Source organism: Microcaecilia unicolor, chromosome 8, assembly GCF_901765095.1.
Source record: "Microcaecilia unicolor chromosome 8, aMicUni1.1, whole genome shotgun sequence".
Classification (NCBI taxonomy): domain Eukaryota; kingdom Metazoa; phylum Chordata; class Amphibia; order Gymnophiona; family Siphonopidae; genus Microcaecilia; species Microcaecilia unicolor.
The window spans coordinates 4,703,830-4,720,542 of record NC_044038.1 but is presented as its reverse complement, the minus strand read 5'-3'; the positions used below and the strand labels follow the sequence as shown (position 1 = coordinate 4,720,542).

The 16,713-nt window shown below is 42.9% G+C and overlaps 1 protein-coding gene across 9 annotated transcripts in view; it reads right to left on the bottom strand.

The window, feature by feature from the left end:
• The window catches only part of HAGHL (hydroxyacylglutathione hydrolase like), a 39,560-nt gene that overhangs the window by 21,816 nt on the left and 1,031 nt on the right, over positions 1-16,713 (bottom strand). Inside the window, exons 1-7 of one of the 9 annotated variants that reach the window (XM_030212330.1) lie at positions 15,631-15,790; positions 15,566-15,591; positions 14,831-14,976; positions 14,445-14,509; positions 14,217-14,334; positions 11,512-11,620; positions 4,938-5,041 (exon numbers count right to left, since the gene is read on the bottom strand). In XM_030212330.1, the coding sequence (XP_030068190.1) occupies positions 4,938-5,041; positions 11,512-11,620; positions 14,217-14,334; positions 14,445-14,509; positions 14,831-14,935 (501 nt within the window). In that variant the 5' untranslated portion in view covers positions 14,936-14,976; positions 15,566-15,591; positions 15,631-15,790. The other 8 variants (XM_030212326.1, XM_030212321.1, XM_030212322.1 and 5 more) reach the window with 8 other exon arrangements.

Below are 16,713 nucleotides of genomic sequence, written 5' to 3'. Positions count from 1 at the left end.
GAATGGATCCGTTGACATATATTACCATATATCAGAGTCTCGAAACGAAGCCTCCTAAGCACTACCAGACTACTGTTGTCGGTTACCAAGACGTATTTGATGAAATTGCTCGTGCTGAGCAGACCGAGACTAAATTCCCCATTTCCCCAGAAGCCCGAAATATGTTCCTCAATTTGGCTGAAAACATCGCCCTCTCCCTCGGAATTGCCAACTGTTTCGTCTGTGGAGGCACCGACATGGGTGAACAATGGCCCTGGGAAGCGAGAGAGATTCGACAACACACATGGGATGCACTCAACACCACTAATATTACCTTTCCCCAACGGCCGAAGCCATACGAATGGGCCCTGAGAACAAATATCATAGGTACCCTGTGCGCTAGTCGAGCGCCATCGAAGCGTTACTCTGTACCAGTGGGAGACTCTGCTTGTACGGGGGTTCTTCAGTATAATGGCAGCCGGACGACCTGGTGGCAAACGGACAACCTGCCCGCCCCGGAGCCTATCTGGACAGAACCCACCTTGAACACGACATGGACATACGGAGGGAACGCCTCCCTCAAGTGGGTAGCCCCGGCGGGCTACTACTATATCTGCGGACGCAGGGCCTATGAGCAACTCCCGACCCGCTGGTACGGTACCTGCCTCTTGGGCACGGTCCGACCTAGTTTTTTCCTTCTGCCCATACAAGTCGGCGAAACTTTGGGTATCCCCCTATACGTGGAAAAGGGGCCTGATAACCCTACCCGACGAAAACGGTCTTTCCCAATCACCAAGCCCAAAGTCCAGATTGGAGACTGGAAGGACAACGAGTGGCCGCCTGAACGTATCATTCACTACTATGGACCGGCCACATGGGCTGAAGATGGTACATACGGGTACCGCACCCCTATCTACATGCTAAATCGCATTATTCGCCTACAGGCCGTACTCGAAATCCTCACTAACGATTCTGCCCTAGCCCTCAATATCCTAGCTCGACAGAACACTAAGCTCATTACCGCTGTCTACCAAAATCGCTTGGCTCTTGACTACCTCTTAGCCCAGGAGGGCGGGGTGTGTGGCAAGTTTAACCTCAGTAATTGCTGCTTACAGATTGATGACCAGAGCCATGTCATCAGGGAGATAACTGACCGGATGGTCAAACTAGCCCACGTCCCCGTCCAGACCTGGAACAGTGCCTGGGATTGGACTTCCTCCCTCACCAGCTGGCTCCCAACCTCCGGGAGCCTGCAAGGCCTCCTCGTCATGGGTGGCCTGTTTTTGCTGTCCTGCCTAATAATACCTTTGTCTCTCCCCTTAGTTTCAGGTGTCTCCGCTCCACCATGGAGAGCATCGCTGACCGCCGTGCTGCTGCCCAACTTATGGCTCTCCAGATGTACTCCCCCATTCCCCAATCTGATGAAGCTGACGATGAAGCACCTTGTGGCTGATATGCACTTTGAACCCCCTGAGTCACTCAATGGGCCATTACCCTTGTGCCAGCAAAAGACCGGCTACAAAGGGGGGGGGATTCCACTAGGGGCCCTCCGTCTCAACCCCGGCGAAGCAACCAACGGCTGCGCAAGGGCTTAGGGCTCGCTTGTTGCCTCCCTCGCTAACTATCCTTGTCCTTTCTTTCCTTTTTAGGGTTCATGGAGGTGATACTCTCCACCAGAATGGATGTTCAAGTATCAAAAGGGGGGAATGAAGGAGTGGAACGCCGGTACTACCTGAATACTACTGAGCAACAGGACAACCTCATGTTTTGTGCCTACTGATGGACTTTTACTTATGCACTCTACCTCTGCTTTTGGCTATTTGGCCACACCTTATTACTGCACTGGACATTTGTGCCTTATCCAGTTTTACTGTTTACTAACAAGACAAGTTTGCTGTTTACTAATGTACAGACAGAATGCAGGGCTATTGGATATATAGCTTGTAACAGTAGTTTGCAAGGCCTATACAAGACCAGCTTGCACGTAGCAACGCCATCTGAATAGGCGACCTTGGAGGGTGCTGACACCCCCCCCTGCATTCCTGAGCCGCACCTTATCTCCTGTGCTAGAAAGGAGCATTGTGTGTGTACAGAATAAGCTGCTAAGTTTCGTTTTTCTTGCCAGTATCATTTCAGTGTTATGACGTGTGTACGTACTGGGACTACAATTTTGTACTGTAAGAACTACAAATGTTTACTGCGCATGACAGGTATGACGTGTAAGGGGCCAAATGCGCAGGCCCAGTAGGGAAGTATAAATGTAAGTGTCAGATGATTTATGACACACAGTGTCCCGAGGCTACTCGGTGCTGTTCACTTGCTAGCAATAAAGTTGCCTTGTTTGGAACCAAATTTGCCTTTCGTCTCCTGATTTCCCACCTGTTTCAAAAGTATCACTCTTTAGGGATCTTATGTACTTGTCCCAAGCTCTCTTGAATTCAGATACTGTTTTCATCTGCATCACTTCTACTGAAAGGCCATTCCATGAATTCACCACCCATTCCGTGATTAAGTATTTCCTCAGATTACTTCGCAGTCTATCCCCTTTCACATTCATCCTGTGCCCCCTCATTTCAGAGCTTCCTTTCAATTGACTCGCATCCTGTGTATTTATGCCGTGTAGGTATTTAAATGTCTCTATCATATCTCCCCTCTCCTGCCTTTCTTCCAAAGTATACATATTGAGATCTTAGTCTGCCCTCATACACTTTATGACGAAGACCGCTGACCATTTTAGTAGCAGCCCACTAGACCAACTCCATCCCGTTGGTATCTTTTTGAAGGTGTCGTCTCCAGAACTGTACACAATATTCTAAATGAGGTCTCACCAGAGTCTTATACAGGGGCATCACAACCTTTTTCCTACTGGCCATTTCTCTCCCTATGCACCCAAGCATCCTTAACATAAGAACATATGCGTTGCCATACTGGGCCAGACCAAAGGTCCATCAAGCCCAGTATCCTGTTTCTAACAGTGGCCAATCTAAGTCACAAGTACCTGGCAGGATCCCAGAACAGTAAGCAGATTTTATGCAGCTTATTTTAGAAATAACCAGTGGACTTTCCCAAGATCATCTTAATAATGGCTTACGGGAGTTATGGACTCTTCTTTTAGGAAATTATCCAAATCTTTTTTGGAATTGGAAATCATTAGGCGGAATGCTTGTTTGCTCGATTGTTACTCGCCTTGACCTACTGTAACAGCGTTTATTTTGTTCGGTATAAAAGTTAATACTAAATCACTGGGAGAATACTAAAGGAATAATGCTGAACAGAGGTTGGAATTTAATATGTGACTTGATCATAGCTGAAAGAAACGATGTTTACTCAATCATAGGTGTAAATCAGAACTCTTGGGCTATTATGTAGCGATTCATTTTCACTCTTTTGTAAAAAATAAATAAATCAATGAACAATATATGAACACACAAAAAGAAATGTTGTACTAAACAAAGTTTATAAAAAGCAAACTGCAAACACTACGATTTTTCAAAAAAGTGTCCATCCAATTACACCCCTCAGTTGCAAACAATAAAAGATATTTGTAAACACATGTCCACAGCTTTGAGAAATGATGGTCCCATCGTAGGTAAGGACAATCAGTCTTACATCATGGGCCAACCTGTTAGATGCCATTTAGTCACCACCAACTTTCAAGCTATGCTCCAAGACCAGGCCAAGATCACCAGTGTCCCAGGGATCAGCTCCTCCATGTCAATCGACATACATATAAAATTGTACATCCTTTAATCACTGAAATACGGCCAATCATTGCAAATGTTAAACAATGTTGAGGATAGGGCAGAAAATGGCTCCATTAGATTATAACAGATTTGAACGACGCTAAAAACTGGCCACAAAGTCTCACAGATCAAAGGCATGAGAAAAAAAAACAAACAAACAAATTGAGGTAGCCCAATGTATCAAATACTGCAAGATACCAAGCAACACCATCACCCAGATGGCAGAAAAAGGAGACCAGCTGGAGATTAAGCAAAGAGCCAGTGATGTGACCCTTCATAAAATCACTCTGAAAATGATCAAGGCAAGAGTGAGGGAACAAAAACGTATCTAATTGCCTCAAAATATTTCTTGATAACCTTGGCCAGAACCGACTACCCCTGCTGCTTGTTTCAAGACCTCAGCTAAAGCTCCAGATGTGAGAAGACAAGTTACTAATTCAACGATATGGTCTACAGAAGCATGGAGAAAAGGTCCCAGACAGCTTTTATTTTTAACCTGTCATTTCACTCTCTCCTTATTTTCCCTTTCTGGATATGTGCTCTTCAAATCATATGAGCCTCATCTGGAAAAAGGAGGATTAAATCCACTGGACACTGTCATCATTATAAAAGGACAAGAAGCCTGTTCGTTTTTCTTCTAACCCAGCAGTTTCTTCCTGCTTCTTTTTGGGCTTCCAGTTCATCCGGAAACTAGCTACCTGGAGTTTCTCTCATTCAATAACCCTTCCACCACCTAATGAAAACACTGCAATACCAGAGTCCTCCATCAGGGGCAACAGATTATGGCTCTTTAAAGAATCTGGAACATGTGCAGCCCAAGTCTAGAACAGGGCAATTGTCCTGGGCCCCCATGTTACAGGGAGCTCCAAACCTGCCTGAAGTTGAAAGAGGGCCAGCCTACAAGCCCTAGGCCCCATCATGTTTAGCACCGGCCCTGCCACCGAGGGCACCGCTAGGTGATGGCTGGGACTCCCTCCCATAAGGTCTATCTAGTTGCTTATATTAAGACAGCTGAAGCATTTCCCTTTTCTTCCTGCAGCCAGGCACATAAGTGATAGAAGCTGAAAAGCTTTGCTCTACATTTCCACGCAAATCTGGAAAACAGTTTTTTTTTGGTGCCTATGATGCCACACTGAAGCTCACTGTGATCGTGCTCCCTTAATAGCTTATAAACAAGGTATCGAAAGTACCCGTATATAAAATTATAACACTTACTGTTTCTTTGGGTAAGGTGGCCAAAATTTGCATTAGGTTTTTGTACATCTGGTCAGCTGTTCCTTCAAAGAACCTCCCACAGCCACCAATGAACAAGGTGTCACCTGTGCAATGAAATATTTAATTCTGAGGCTTTCTAGGCAGAAGGACCATACATTATATTTAAAAAGACACTTTAACCTAGACAAGAGGTTCTCAACGAGGTCCTCAGGACACACCCAACCAGGCAGGTTTTCAGGAGACCCACAATGAACATCTGCAAGAGAGATTTGCATACAGCGGAGGTAATACATGCAGATCTCTCTCATGAATATTCATTGGAGGGTGTGTTCAGAACCCTGTCCTAGACCATTCCAAAAACAGACAAACCCTTGGGGAGGCTGAGATGGCCCCTGTAGGTCTAGGCAGCTCCCCTGACAAGAAAGTCAGAGACTTACTCATAGCACTGGCTTAGTATTTACCTGCTTATGCTGAGGGGGCAAAGGGTAAGGAAGTAATATTGGGAGAGGGGATCAATCCAGCACTAGTGCCACCACCACTTGGGTTCCCCCATGCCCATCCCAAACTAGACCTATGCCTCACACTCAATACAGTAGGTTCATGCTGCCTACGAAAGCAATGGCATCACCTGCACAGCACTGTACCCAGAGGAAGCAAACAGGATGAGGCACTGACCGTTCTTCCCACATGGCGTCGTCACCTAGAGAGCTTTGGGAGTTAAGTAGAATTTGGTTGGTTAGCCCCCCCCCCCCCCCCCTTCCCGGATCCAAATTATGTTCCACTGCACCTTATTGAATCTGATTCCCAACTGTGTCCGTGATCCTTTGTGACACTGTTCCAGACAGGGCCTGCTTCAGGGGTTCACTGGAATAGTTATGAATAGCTTAATGAATTCAACCAAAAAGATGACTGGACCTGATTTGCTAAATTTTCCCCACAGACAGGAGGAATATGAAGAAAACTCTGTGAATTAGGCCTTTAGCTGTAAAAAATATTACTTGTCAGAGGTAATCTGGGAATGCAGCTTTCTTTACATGTGGAACTTGTGCGCTAATCAGGAAAAACCTGCCGGATGCACGCGCAGAGAGGTTACGTGGTAAAAACCAGCTTAACTGTGTGCATGTATGAAGAAAACGAACGTGCCAGCACACCTCTGCAAATGAACTGGAAAGTTGTTCTGTGGATAAATATTACTCTCACAAAACTTTTCTGCGATGCTAATATTTAGGCACAGAACATTCCAGTTCACGCAGAGATGGTGCTGTTACTTTCGCTTTCTTCAGACACAGAACAGTTACCTCTTGTTCTGTCTTTTAAAGTTGCAGCTACCTGATATGGTTGCAGAAAAGAGAAAATATTGGCAGCAAATCCTCTCACCTAACCCTTCAATGCTGCCTCAGACCCTCAAGTCGTGCACGAGACTGAGCTAGGTGAAGCTGTTCTGTTTTGGATGTGTTATGTAATGCTGTTTGATTTGCTCTTTAATAAAATGCAAGTTTAAAAAAAGAAATCCCATTTTCGCCTGTACATTGTGGAGGAATTACCTAATGGCCTCATTATCATCCATTTTATATACTGTGAATCCACGTGTAAAGCAAAAGTTAACGCTTTAGTGCGCCGTTCGCTCAGTAATGTGTAAATACACCTTGCTGCAACCTTAAGCTTCTGCCTGCAAAAGCCACTTATATTTTAAGGGACAGAAACCTACCTGCTCTTGCCTTGAGAGATAGATGAAAAGGTGTGAGCTAAATCCACACAAATCAAAACTGTCCTGTGGTGCAACTCCTGAAGCTTCAGAGCTTCTCATTCAGTGCCTCCACCTTCTAGAGAGCTGCCAAGACTCTCCCTTCTTATCAGTCTTTACCAGGACAGGAGGCCTGTACAGTAGACTTCTGTTCCTGCTTCCCCCTGCCTGCAGCATGCGATTAATTTGCGTTCTCCTTCCCAGGGAGGTGAGTGTTTATCAAGTCACTTCAAAGCTGCTCAAAGTACAGCTGCAGGGTAATGATGTGTCCTAACTATTACAAGCCTTAAAAGTGGAATGAACAGAAATTCTGAGACCGGAGCCCGTTGTCTCATGGACTCTGCCCGATCTTCAGCAGCCCACTTGTCTTCCTACTATAATAAATAACAATAATAAAACTGTTACATTTCCACCATCTTTTATGATAGCTCCTATGTAAGGTGTATTAATGTCATGCACCCCAGCAAAGCCTGCATGCAAGTATCCACTTCCAACATGCCTGCAAATTCTAGGAAAGAAAACGTTTTTTTATCTAAAGAAAATGCCTAGCTCACCTTCCAGACAAAAGTCACCCAAAGCAGTGAACAACAGACACTATGGTCATCAACTGATAAACAATATATGAACCATGAGATGCCACCTAAACCCAAATTATTGATAAACAAATGTATATTTCAAACCTGATTTTCAAAAGTTAAACTATTGCAGCTTGCTTAGGTAAGACCACATCAGTGTACGTTAGGAAGGCGAGTATCAGCACTTGAAGGGAACACTCTGCATTTGAGCTTTACTGCTTCACAGATTTAAACCATTCCTTGAGCTATCTGTGCTGCCCGACACATCATGGAATGTTTTTTGCAAAGCTGATAAGAACAGCCTTTGCAAAATTGAAAAAAAAAAAAAATCTATAGAGAACGTAAGTTTGACAAACAAGTGCTGAAAAACTACTCTGAGATTTTAAAAAAGATTTTAGATAAAGAAATGTGGTTCCTATGTCACGTCAGTGTGAGAAAATAAATGTAAAAAAAATATTATATATATGTGTGTGTGTGTGTGTTTACATATATTTGATCAGCTTTTGGTACCTATACTTCCTATATCAGTTTGAAAGGAAATGTCTAAACATTCTAGAAATTACCCTATTTCTTCTTATTTTTTTTAATGATTTACTTCTTTCCTGTTGATTATATTTATAGGCATCATTACTGTACAGAACCCCCCCCCCCCCCCCCCCGAAGGTGGAAAGGGCTGGAGGGAGATGCTGGGACATGACAAGACAAAGAGTAGTGCAGAATAATTATAAGGGTCTGCTGTAACCAACGCCATAAAAACTGGCCCAGGAAGATACTGCTGAGCTGAGTGCATTCCAGGCCCGATTCCTCACAGCCCAGCATAGAACAGCAGCTTCACTGAAACAAGTCCATAATCCTGCTGTACTGACAGAACACACCTTCCGGTGTTTTTACTTATAGAAAACACAGGACTCAACACACTACTAATTGCAATGAGCACCTTAACCTTCAAAACTAGTCTTTTAAAATTTTATGTGGTTTTTTTTTTTTACCCAATTAAAACCCCAGAGCAATGAAGAAATGAGATATTACCTGCTAATTTTCTCTCTTTCTTTTATTCTCTTCAGAATGGTTCAGGCACTCTTATCAGCAGATGGAGACTGAGAACTTCCGAGACAGCCTATAACTGTCCCCTGCGGTCCTCAGCTAGTATTTCTCTAACAAAGTCAGATAAACCAGTTCCCTAAAACCCTTCTCCCTTTAATGACCACTGTATCACTCTCTATTAATTGAATGGGAACCAAAGAGAACCCCTTTTTTTTCTCTCTGCTCACCTTTGCTTTTCGCATTTTTTTTTTAAAGAAAGTAAAGACACTCATCGCTTCCTTAAGATTGTAGAAAAAAAGATTACTCTGTCTCTTTCCACTCCCGCATGTCAAACACAACTAGCCTCTTTAGTTCTGAACTGTCTGGAGGGACGCAAAGGAAGGAGAAATGAGCTCTTACATGCTAATTTTCTTTCCTTTATTCCCTCCAGAACGGTCCAGATGCTTATGGGTGGGCCCTCACTAAAACCGCAGCTAAAACTTCTACTCCAAAGGGAGAGTCCTGTCCAGCTTGAACATCCACATGATTGGTCTTCCTTACATTCATTTGTAAAGCACTCACAACCTCCCTACAAATATCCTTCAGGGGAATAAAACCACGCTCTGCCCACAAAGCAGCCTGCCCTCTGGTCCAATGCACCTCAAAAGGCACGAGGTACCTGCAACCCTTTATGGATGTATGCTGAAGCAATGGCCTCTTCAATCTACCTGGCTATTGTTACCTTGCCACACTTTTTACCCCTAAAAAGAATAAATTGACCAAGCACCTAAATTCGTCCATCCTGTGAACGTACTTGCATAAGGCTCACTTGACATCCAGTAAGTGTAACTGCTGTTGGCTCTCATCCCCTCTAGCCTCAACTAATACTGGCAAGGAGTTACCCTACCCTGCTGGTTAACATGAAAGGGGCAAAAATACTTTGAGTAGGAAGGACACAGCACAACCTTTTCACAGGAAAACACCAAGAAAGGTTCCCTACATGATAACGCCTACAATTTGGATATCATCCTGGCTGAAGAGATGGCAACCAAAAACACTTCCAGCAAAGGCTCACCAAGCCCCAGAGAACAAGATTCAAATCCCAAGGTGGAACTACCAGATGCCACAGAGGGCAAGTGAGCTTAACACCACGCAAAAACCTCCCCAGATCTGGATGCGGTGTTAAGGCCTTTCCAAATACCAAACAACGAAAACATGACAGAACCACCACTTGCACTTTAAAGGACACCATCACTAACTTATCAAGACCATCCTGCAAGAATTCCAAAATCTCCACAACCAAAGATCTCAAGGGAAAGACATTTCTATCCTAACACTACGCCATACTCTTAATATAAGAGAAAGACACAGACCATTTGAGAGAATTCAGCATGGTGGAAATTACTTTCCCCGACTATCCTTTCTTCCACGATTGCACCCTCTAAAGGGCCAAGCCATAAGACAAAATGAAGGCGGGTCTGGCATCCACACCAGCTCCTGTACCAACAGATCCTCCACTACAGGGAGATCTAATCAGTCCCCCACCAGTAGCCAAACCAGATCTCCGTACTAAGGTCTCCTCGGCCAATCCAGGGCGACTAAGACCACCAGACCCTTGTGACTCTTAATTCTCTGGATCACCCAACCTAGTAAAGGCCACGGCAGCAACACAGAGAAGACCTCTGAGCAACAACAGTTGAATTAGTGCATCAATGCCCTCTGACTTCTGTTTCCTTATGTGGCTGAAGAATCTGGGAACTTTCACATTGACTGTAGATGCCATTAAGTCCATCACTGGCTGATTCCAGGTCTGAACTATGCTGTTGAAGGCCAACTGACTTAGGCTCCATTTTCCAGGGTCCAACATGTTTCTGCTTAGGAAACCCACCTGAAGGTTTTCCACATCTGCCACAGCCAGGTCCATCGGATGATTTTCTGCTCAGACCATGAGAATGCCTGCTTCTTCAACTAGCTGCAAACTCTTCATGATTCACATAAGCTAGTGCCATTGAATTGTCAGACAGGACTCGTACTGCCTTGCCCTCGATCAAGATCTGAAACAATCCCAACAGCAGGCGCACTGCACTGGTCTCCAATCTGTTGATGGACCACCAAAACTCCTCCCAAGTCCATAAGCTCTGCACCACCTGAACCAGACAACTTCTGATGTCTGTTGTCATAATCATCCATTTTGGTAGCTCCTAACTCATGCTCTGCTTCAGAGGTGGTGTGGAGCCACCAGCTAAAGCTTCTCCACACTCTCCTCCACAGTGATAGCCTCACATCCAGCTTCAGTTTGTGCTATATAGCCAGGACCACTGCCCAGTCGGAGAAGAATCTTACAGGCACCTGCACTGAACCTCAACAGAACACCTTGCCCAGCCATAGAGCCCTCAGATGCTGGGACTGCATCCTTCAGCACCCCCCCCCCCCCCCCCCCCCCCGCAGGACCAACATGGTGCTCAGAGCTGCCCAGTCCTCTGTACCCATGTTTGGCAGCACCACAGTCTCTCTGTGTTCTCCGCCTAAACCCACTAGCTGTGGTGAGAAAGGAAAGCCCAGGCTGATGAAGGACAGAACTACTACTAGAAGGATCTGTTTTTCCCCTCTCTGTTGCATCTGCCTCCATAGGCCTTCAAGATTCCCCTTCCTACATAGGAAAATGGAAGCCGAGGCACACAGCGACCCTCAACCTGTCTCCTGATCAGAACGAGCAAGCAGGAATGCAGGAAGAGCAGCCACCCAGGTGCAACCCCTAGGGCAGAAGGCGGTCCCCATGGACCACAGACCCGCTAAAACTGATGCCCATAATCAATACAAGTGAGAGGGGTTTTATTCCTTTTTTTTAACTTCCAAGAAAAATCCTTGCAGACCCTAAGGACCGCTGTAGCCCCCCCCCCCCCCCTAAGGCCCTGCAACTACACCAGACTGCACAGGCTTACCACATCCACCATCTGCTGGAGACTGAGAAATACTGACTAGCTGAGGACTGAACATCTGCTGGAAGAAGAGCATAATCCAAGCATTTGGACAAGTCTGGAGGAATGCCAAGGAAGTAGTATTATACTGCAGTAAAATGCATACGTAGGAACTGAACCTACTTACTGGTATAATACCAGTGTCCCTGTGGGAATGCTTGAATAAACACATATCAGCAGAAGTGCTAAACTGTCACTTTTTTGCCTTCTCCTGTCCCAGAGGTTTCAGTTGTGAAAGATAAGCAGTGAGATACCTGAAAAAACTGCCGGAGCATCAGGACAGTTATCCTCCCATATGAAGTAGCACATGTGGGTTGCTGTGTGGCACGGAGTGAACAGACACCTCACATTTATGTCTCCAAACTGCAGAAAGACAACAGGAAAATGATTTTAATTCATAATGCTTCTCTGTTGTGGGATATATACTGTTAAATGTCTATACAAAGTTCTAGTGTTCTCCGTTACATAGGAGCACTGCAGATAGCCACGGACATATTGTTTAGGTGTACGATTTCTTGTATTAATATGAAAAATCTCTTCGCTTACAAATCACAGAAACAGAAAATGATGGAAGATAAAAGGTCATCTATCCTATCTAATATACCCATGCAAAGCATCTCTAATATCCCTTCCCTTTCCCTCAGATCCTCCGAGCTTGTCCCATGCGTTCTTGATTTCAGATAGAGTCTTCGTCTCTACCACGTTCACTGTGAGGCTGTTCCTCACACCCACCCATCCACCGTCTTTCTGTAATTAGGATGAAGGTGACAGACTGAGGACTAATCTATGTCCCCTCGTTCAAGAGCTTCCTTTCAATGGAAAGACTCGCCTCCTGTGCATTTATGCCACAGAGGTACTTAAGGGGGTCTTTTACAAAGGAGCGCTAGCGTTTTTACTTATTTTTAGCATGCGCTAAAAACGCTACCGTGCCTTTGAAAAAGGGGCCCTAAATGTTTCTCTCGTATCTCCCCTCTCCTGTCTTTCTTCCAAAGTGTGTGTATGTGTGTACATATTACATATATGTGAATGTTTGTTTTTATTCCATAATTATGGTGTTGTTTTTCTTGAATTGGTGCAATATCAAATTAACTAATAAACATATACATACATATATACGGAGAGAGAGAAAGAGAAATATATTGTCTCTGTAAGCTTTATGATGAAAACCACTGATCTCTTGAACTTCATCCTGTTTATATCTTTTCGAAGGTGTGATCTGCACACAGTGCTCTAAATTGGGTCTCACCAGAGACTTACATGGAGGCACTATCACCTACTTTTTTTTGGCTAGCCATTCCTCTGCTTAGGTAGCCAAGCATCCTTCTAGCTTTTGTTGCTGCCTTTTCTACCCGTTGGGCCAAATTAAGATCATCAGATAAGTCCTGTTCTGCTTTTGTGCACAGGAGTCCTTCAATCTTATGCTGTACCACTGCCTTGGCTTTTATGCAGCCCAAATGCATCACCTTGCATTTTTTAGTATTAAATCTTAGAAGTCCAATTCCAGACCATTCTTCAAGTTTTACTAGATCCCTGCCTCAGGGGCGTTTACCCTATTGCAGATTTTGGTATCATCCATAAAGAGCCAGACTATACCACACAGCCCTTCTGCAATATTACTTACAAAAATGTTAAAAAGAACAGGACCAAGAACTGATCCTTAACAAAAAGGGTTACTGTCCTTAAAAAAAAAATCTCTTTTCAGTTTTGCTCACTGCTCTTTATTTAGAACTGTACTAAAATTCTAATGCTTAGGCAGTTACATGGAGGGGCATTTTCCATATGACATCTAAGTCTTGTACGTTTTGCACAAAGCATCCAAAATCCAAACAGTAAAGGAGGTCATTTCCAACAAAGGAAACCGTTTTATCTTTTTTTTTTCTAAAAATATCGCTTCAAAGGTTTTGTGCTTTGTACTTTTTTTTTTTTTACCATTTTCGGAAAAAAAAAAAAAGTTGCATTTCTATCCCACATTTTCCCACCTTTTTGCAGGCTCAATGTGGCTTACATTATGCCGTAATGGCGATCGCAATTACCGGAATGAGAAATACAGAGTGGTATTGCATTAAAGTTCATAAGTGACAGAGTAATTTAAGCAGTCAGGAGTGGAGGAGTGGCCTAGTGGTTAGGGTGGTGGACTTTGGTCCTGAGGAACTGAGCTTGATTCCCACTTCAGGCACAGGCAGCTCCTTGTGACTCTGGGCAAGTCACTTAACCCTCCATTGCCCCAGGTACAAATAAGTACCTATATATAATATGTAAGCCACATTGAGCCTGCCATGAGTGAGAAAGCGCGGGGTACAAATGTAACAAAAAAAAATTTCCGGAATGAGAAATAAAGTGGTATTGCGTTAAAGTTCAACGGTGACAGAGTAAGTTAAGCAATCAAGTATAGAGGGTTTGGTTTTGTCCAGTTCTGGTATAAGTTTTGCTATCTGGTAATTAGGATAGATCATTGTGGTATGCCTTTTTGAACAGGTTGGTTTTTACTGATTTACGGAAGTTTGTTTTTTGTGAGAAAAACATCCAAATGCTGCATTATGCCACTTTTTAGACATTTTTCTCTTTCGACAATGAGCCCCAAAGTGAACTAGTGTATCCGGTTCCCAGCATATGTAACACCTTCATTGATGGGAGGTTTTCAATTACAGCAATATTTAAGAATAATCCAGTGCATTATAGAACTAAAGTAGAGTCTATCTAAAATTTGAAATATCAAAAGAATCAACCTATTTAACATACTTCTCAAGCACCAAACACAAGAAAACAAAAAGGTTTGACTGTAAAATATTTATGAAAATGTATTTTACAAAACATTGAACCTACTACCTGCTATCAGCAATTTGCACTTTGTTATGTAAGAAACAAAATCATAGAACATGTTTTTCTACATTGCTTGCTGACAAGGTTGAAAAAAAGCTAAACGCCAATGAAATAAGAATTTAAGGAGGAGCGTTTCCACCTTTAATTCCTCATTGTGTGTGACCTTGTTCGTCAATGCTCCTATCCGCTTATCTGCCCCGAACACCTGCAGGTCTGGATAGTGTCTGGCCAACTCCTCGTTTCCTCGGCAATGATCTCTTCACAGAGTGGAAAACGATAAGAAATGCAATACAGGTTGTTGGATTATCTGTTTCATTAACTATAACCATAATATTCACTTTTTATTAGTAACCAAGCTAGTGCTTACAAGTGGTGGTGAGTGGTGAGGATCGCTTTAAGAGTTACCCCTTCTTTCTTGATAATTTCTAATAACTAAAATGAAAAATCCAGTTACTTTAAATGAAATGGAAAATAGCTGGCTTCCTTCAGCAACAATATTTCATGAAGTGTAGTATTGTGAGGTGGGAAATGGCTAATAAGCTGAACTGCAAACAGTTATGTATCAATAGATGCAAACAGGAAAAATGGAGCAAAGACTACGTTCCACTTCTGTGCCTGTTTTTACCACTAATTAGATATCAAGATATTTTCTTTGATATGTTGAGGGAGGTTGATTTACTGAATGGTTTCTTCCAACAGCTACTCTTCTGATCAGATTTTAAAAGGGGACTAGTTTTCCAAACCACTGATTACCCTTTTAGAGACTGAAGCATCCACTGCTATAGCATCCTTTGTCTTTTCGTCAATCACCAAATACATATAGTTATCTTCCAGGACTGAAATCACTTTTACCCTCATGGTCCAGTCACGCCGTGATGGAGCTTTAAAGACACAAATGACTTCAGGCAAAACATAGCAAATAAAGTTATTTTATAATCAACTTCAACACCAATGCAAAGTTTAAACAATAACAAAAAAAGCATTAGTCCTGCTGCAGATCTACTTGTTACAGTGACTTGTGAGCCCACTGGAATTTCATCTCATACTGCACCATTTTATCTGCTTTTTCTTAGCAATATCACTACTGAAAAAAAAAAAGATCAACATCTTGCTGTTTTATCCATGTAGATTGATTTATAACTGCTATCAATTCAAAATTCCTAAGTAGGACGCCAGGAAAAAGGAGAGAGGGAAATGTGTGTCTCCCACTGGCAAGCCTTAGGAAGGAAAATGAAAAATGGTGGCACATCTAGCCAAATACAGAGTTACTGAACTTTCATAATAAAATATTGCAAAACATTGATGAAATCAGAATGTTCAGAATATCCAATGACAAGTAATTATAAGCACAATTGTACAAATCATGTGTATACCTTTTATGCAAAAATAAACATGTATTTTGATTAATAAGACATAACGGGTAACCAACTAACAAAACCTGCTGGTAAAAATCTGTCTAATATGCAATATCCAAGTGTAATGAATCACCTTCAAGATTCTGTTTCAAATAATACCATATGAAAATTCAATACAAATTTATTGCAACAAATACAAAGAGCCACTCTTCTAAAGAAAGACAGCAACCAGTCTTCCAGCTAGTAGCAACATTTTTTCTTGCCTCTGTAAGACAAAAACAATCAAGGCTGCCACAGAAGACTAGCAAATAACACAATGCTAATACAGTTTTAGAATTTTCTTGGTGGCTGTAAAAGAATTAGCTCATAAACCACTGAAAATTTGTTAAATGCTTGTCAATGACAATAGACAATGCAGCAATGTTTTCTAATGCATCCATTCTGAGTAGTTTCAATGCTTTGCTAAAAGGTCAGTTGACCTTGTTATACAGACTCCAACATGCAACAAAAGATGATGTAAAATAAGAGCTCACATCTTGGTAAGCAGGAGCATGTGACACAGTCCTGCATTCATTTCTATTCGATATTTTCAGATGAGCGCAAGATACCTGCAAAAGGACAGATCATCCAGAGAGCTAGAATTCAAGAAATCAGGGAATCAGTGGAGAAGCACGAGAGAACTTCAGTTTTGCAGGAAGCCAGACTGGATGGGGCTTGCTCTCGTTATCTATCGTATCTGTCGTAGTTTCGGGGATTAAAATGTTTGGAAATTCGAGCACAATTTCAACAGACGCAGAACCATATTTATGTTTCTGGGTAAAAGCAAAGTTAATAGGTACGTGCAAGAGGTTTGCTACTTTCAAAATAACTTTTTGGCCAACTGCTTCCTACAAATTCTGTACAGGGTTAAGTTACAAACACATTATTAACAACAACAACAAAAAATACTCGTGCACAATGGCAAACACTACATATTTTAGAAAGAAAAAATGTGCAAGGAAACACAAGTATGGTGGTGTAAAAGCAGCAGAGCTATACCGCAAGCTACCCCCGATTACTTACAACAAACTGCATTCACCGTCCCTCACCTGTGTGTAGTAGAGAGAGAACTTGGCACGAATAAGGACCCCGCTGTCGCAGGGGTGACGTCATACACCTTGGCGACTGCTCCTCCTGCGCAAACTCTATTAGTGCAAGGGAATCACTACTATAAATCACTTCTATGGCGCTACCAGTCGTACGCAGCGCTTTTTAGAATTGAAGAAGACAGTCCCTGCTCAA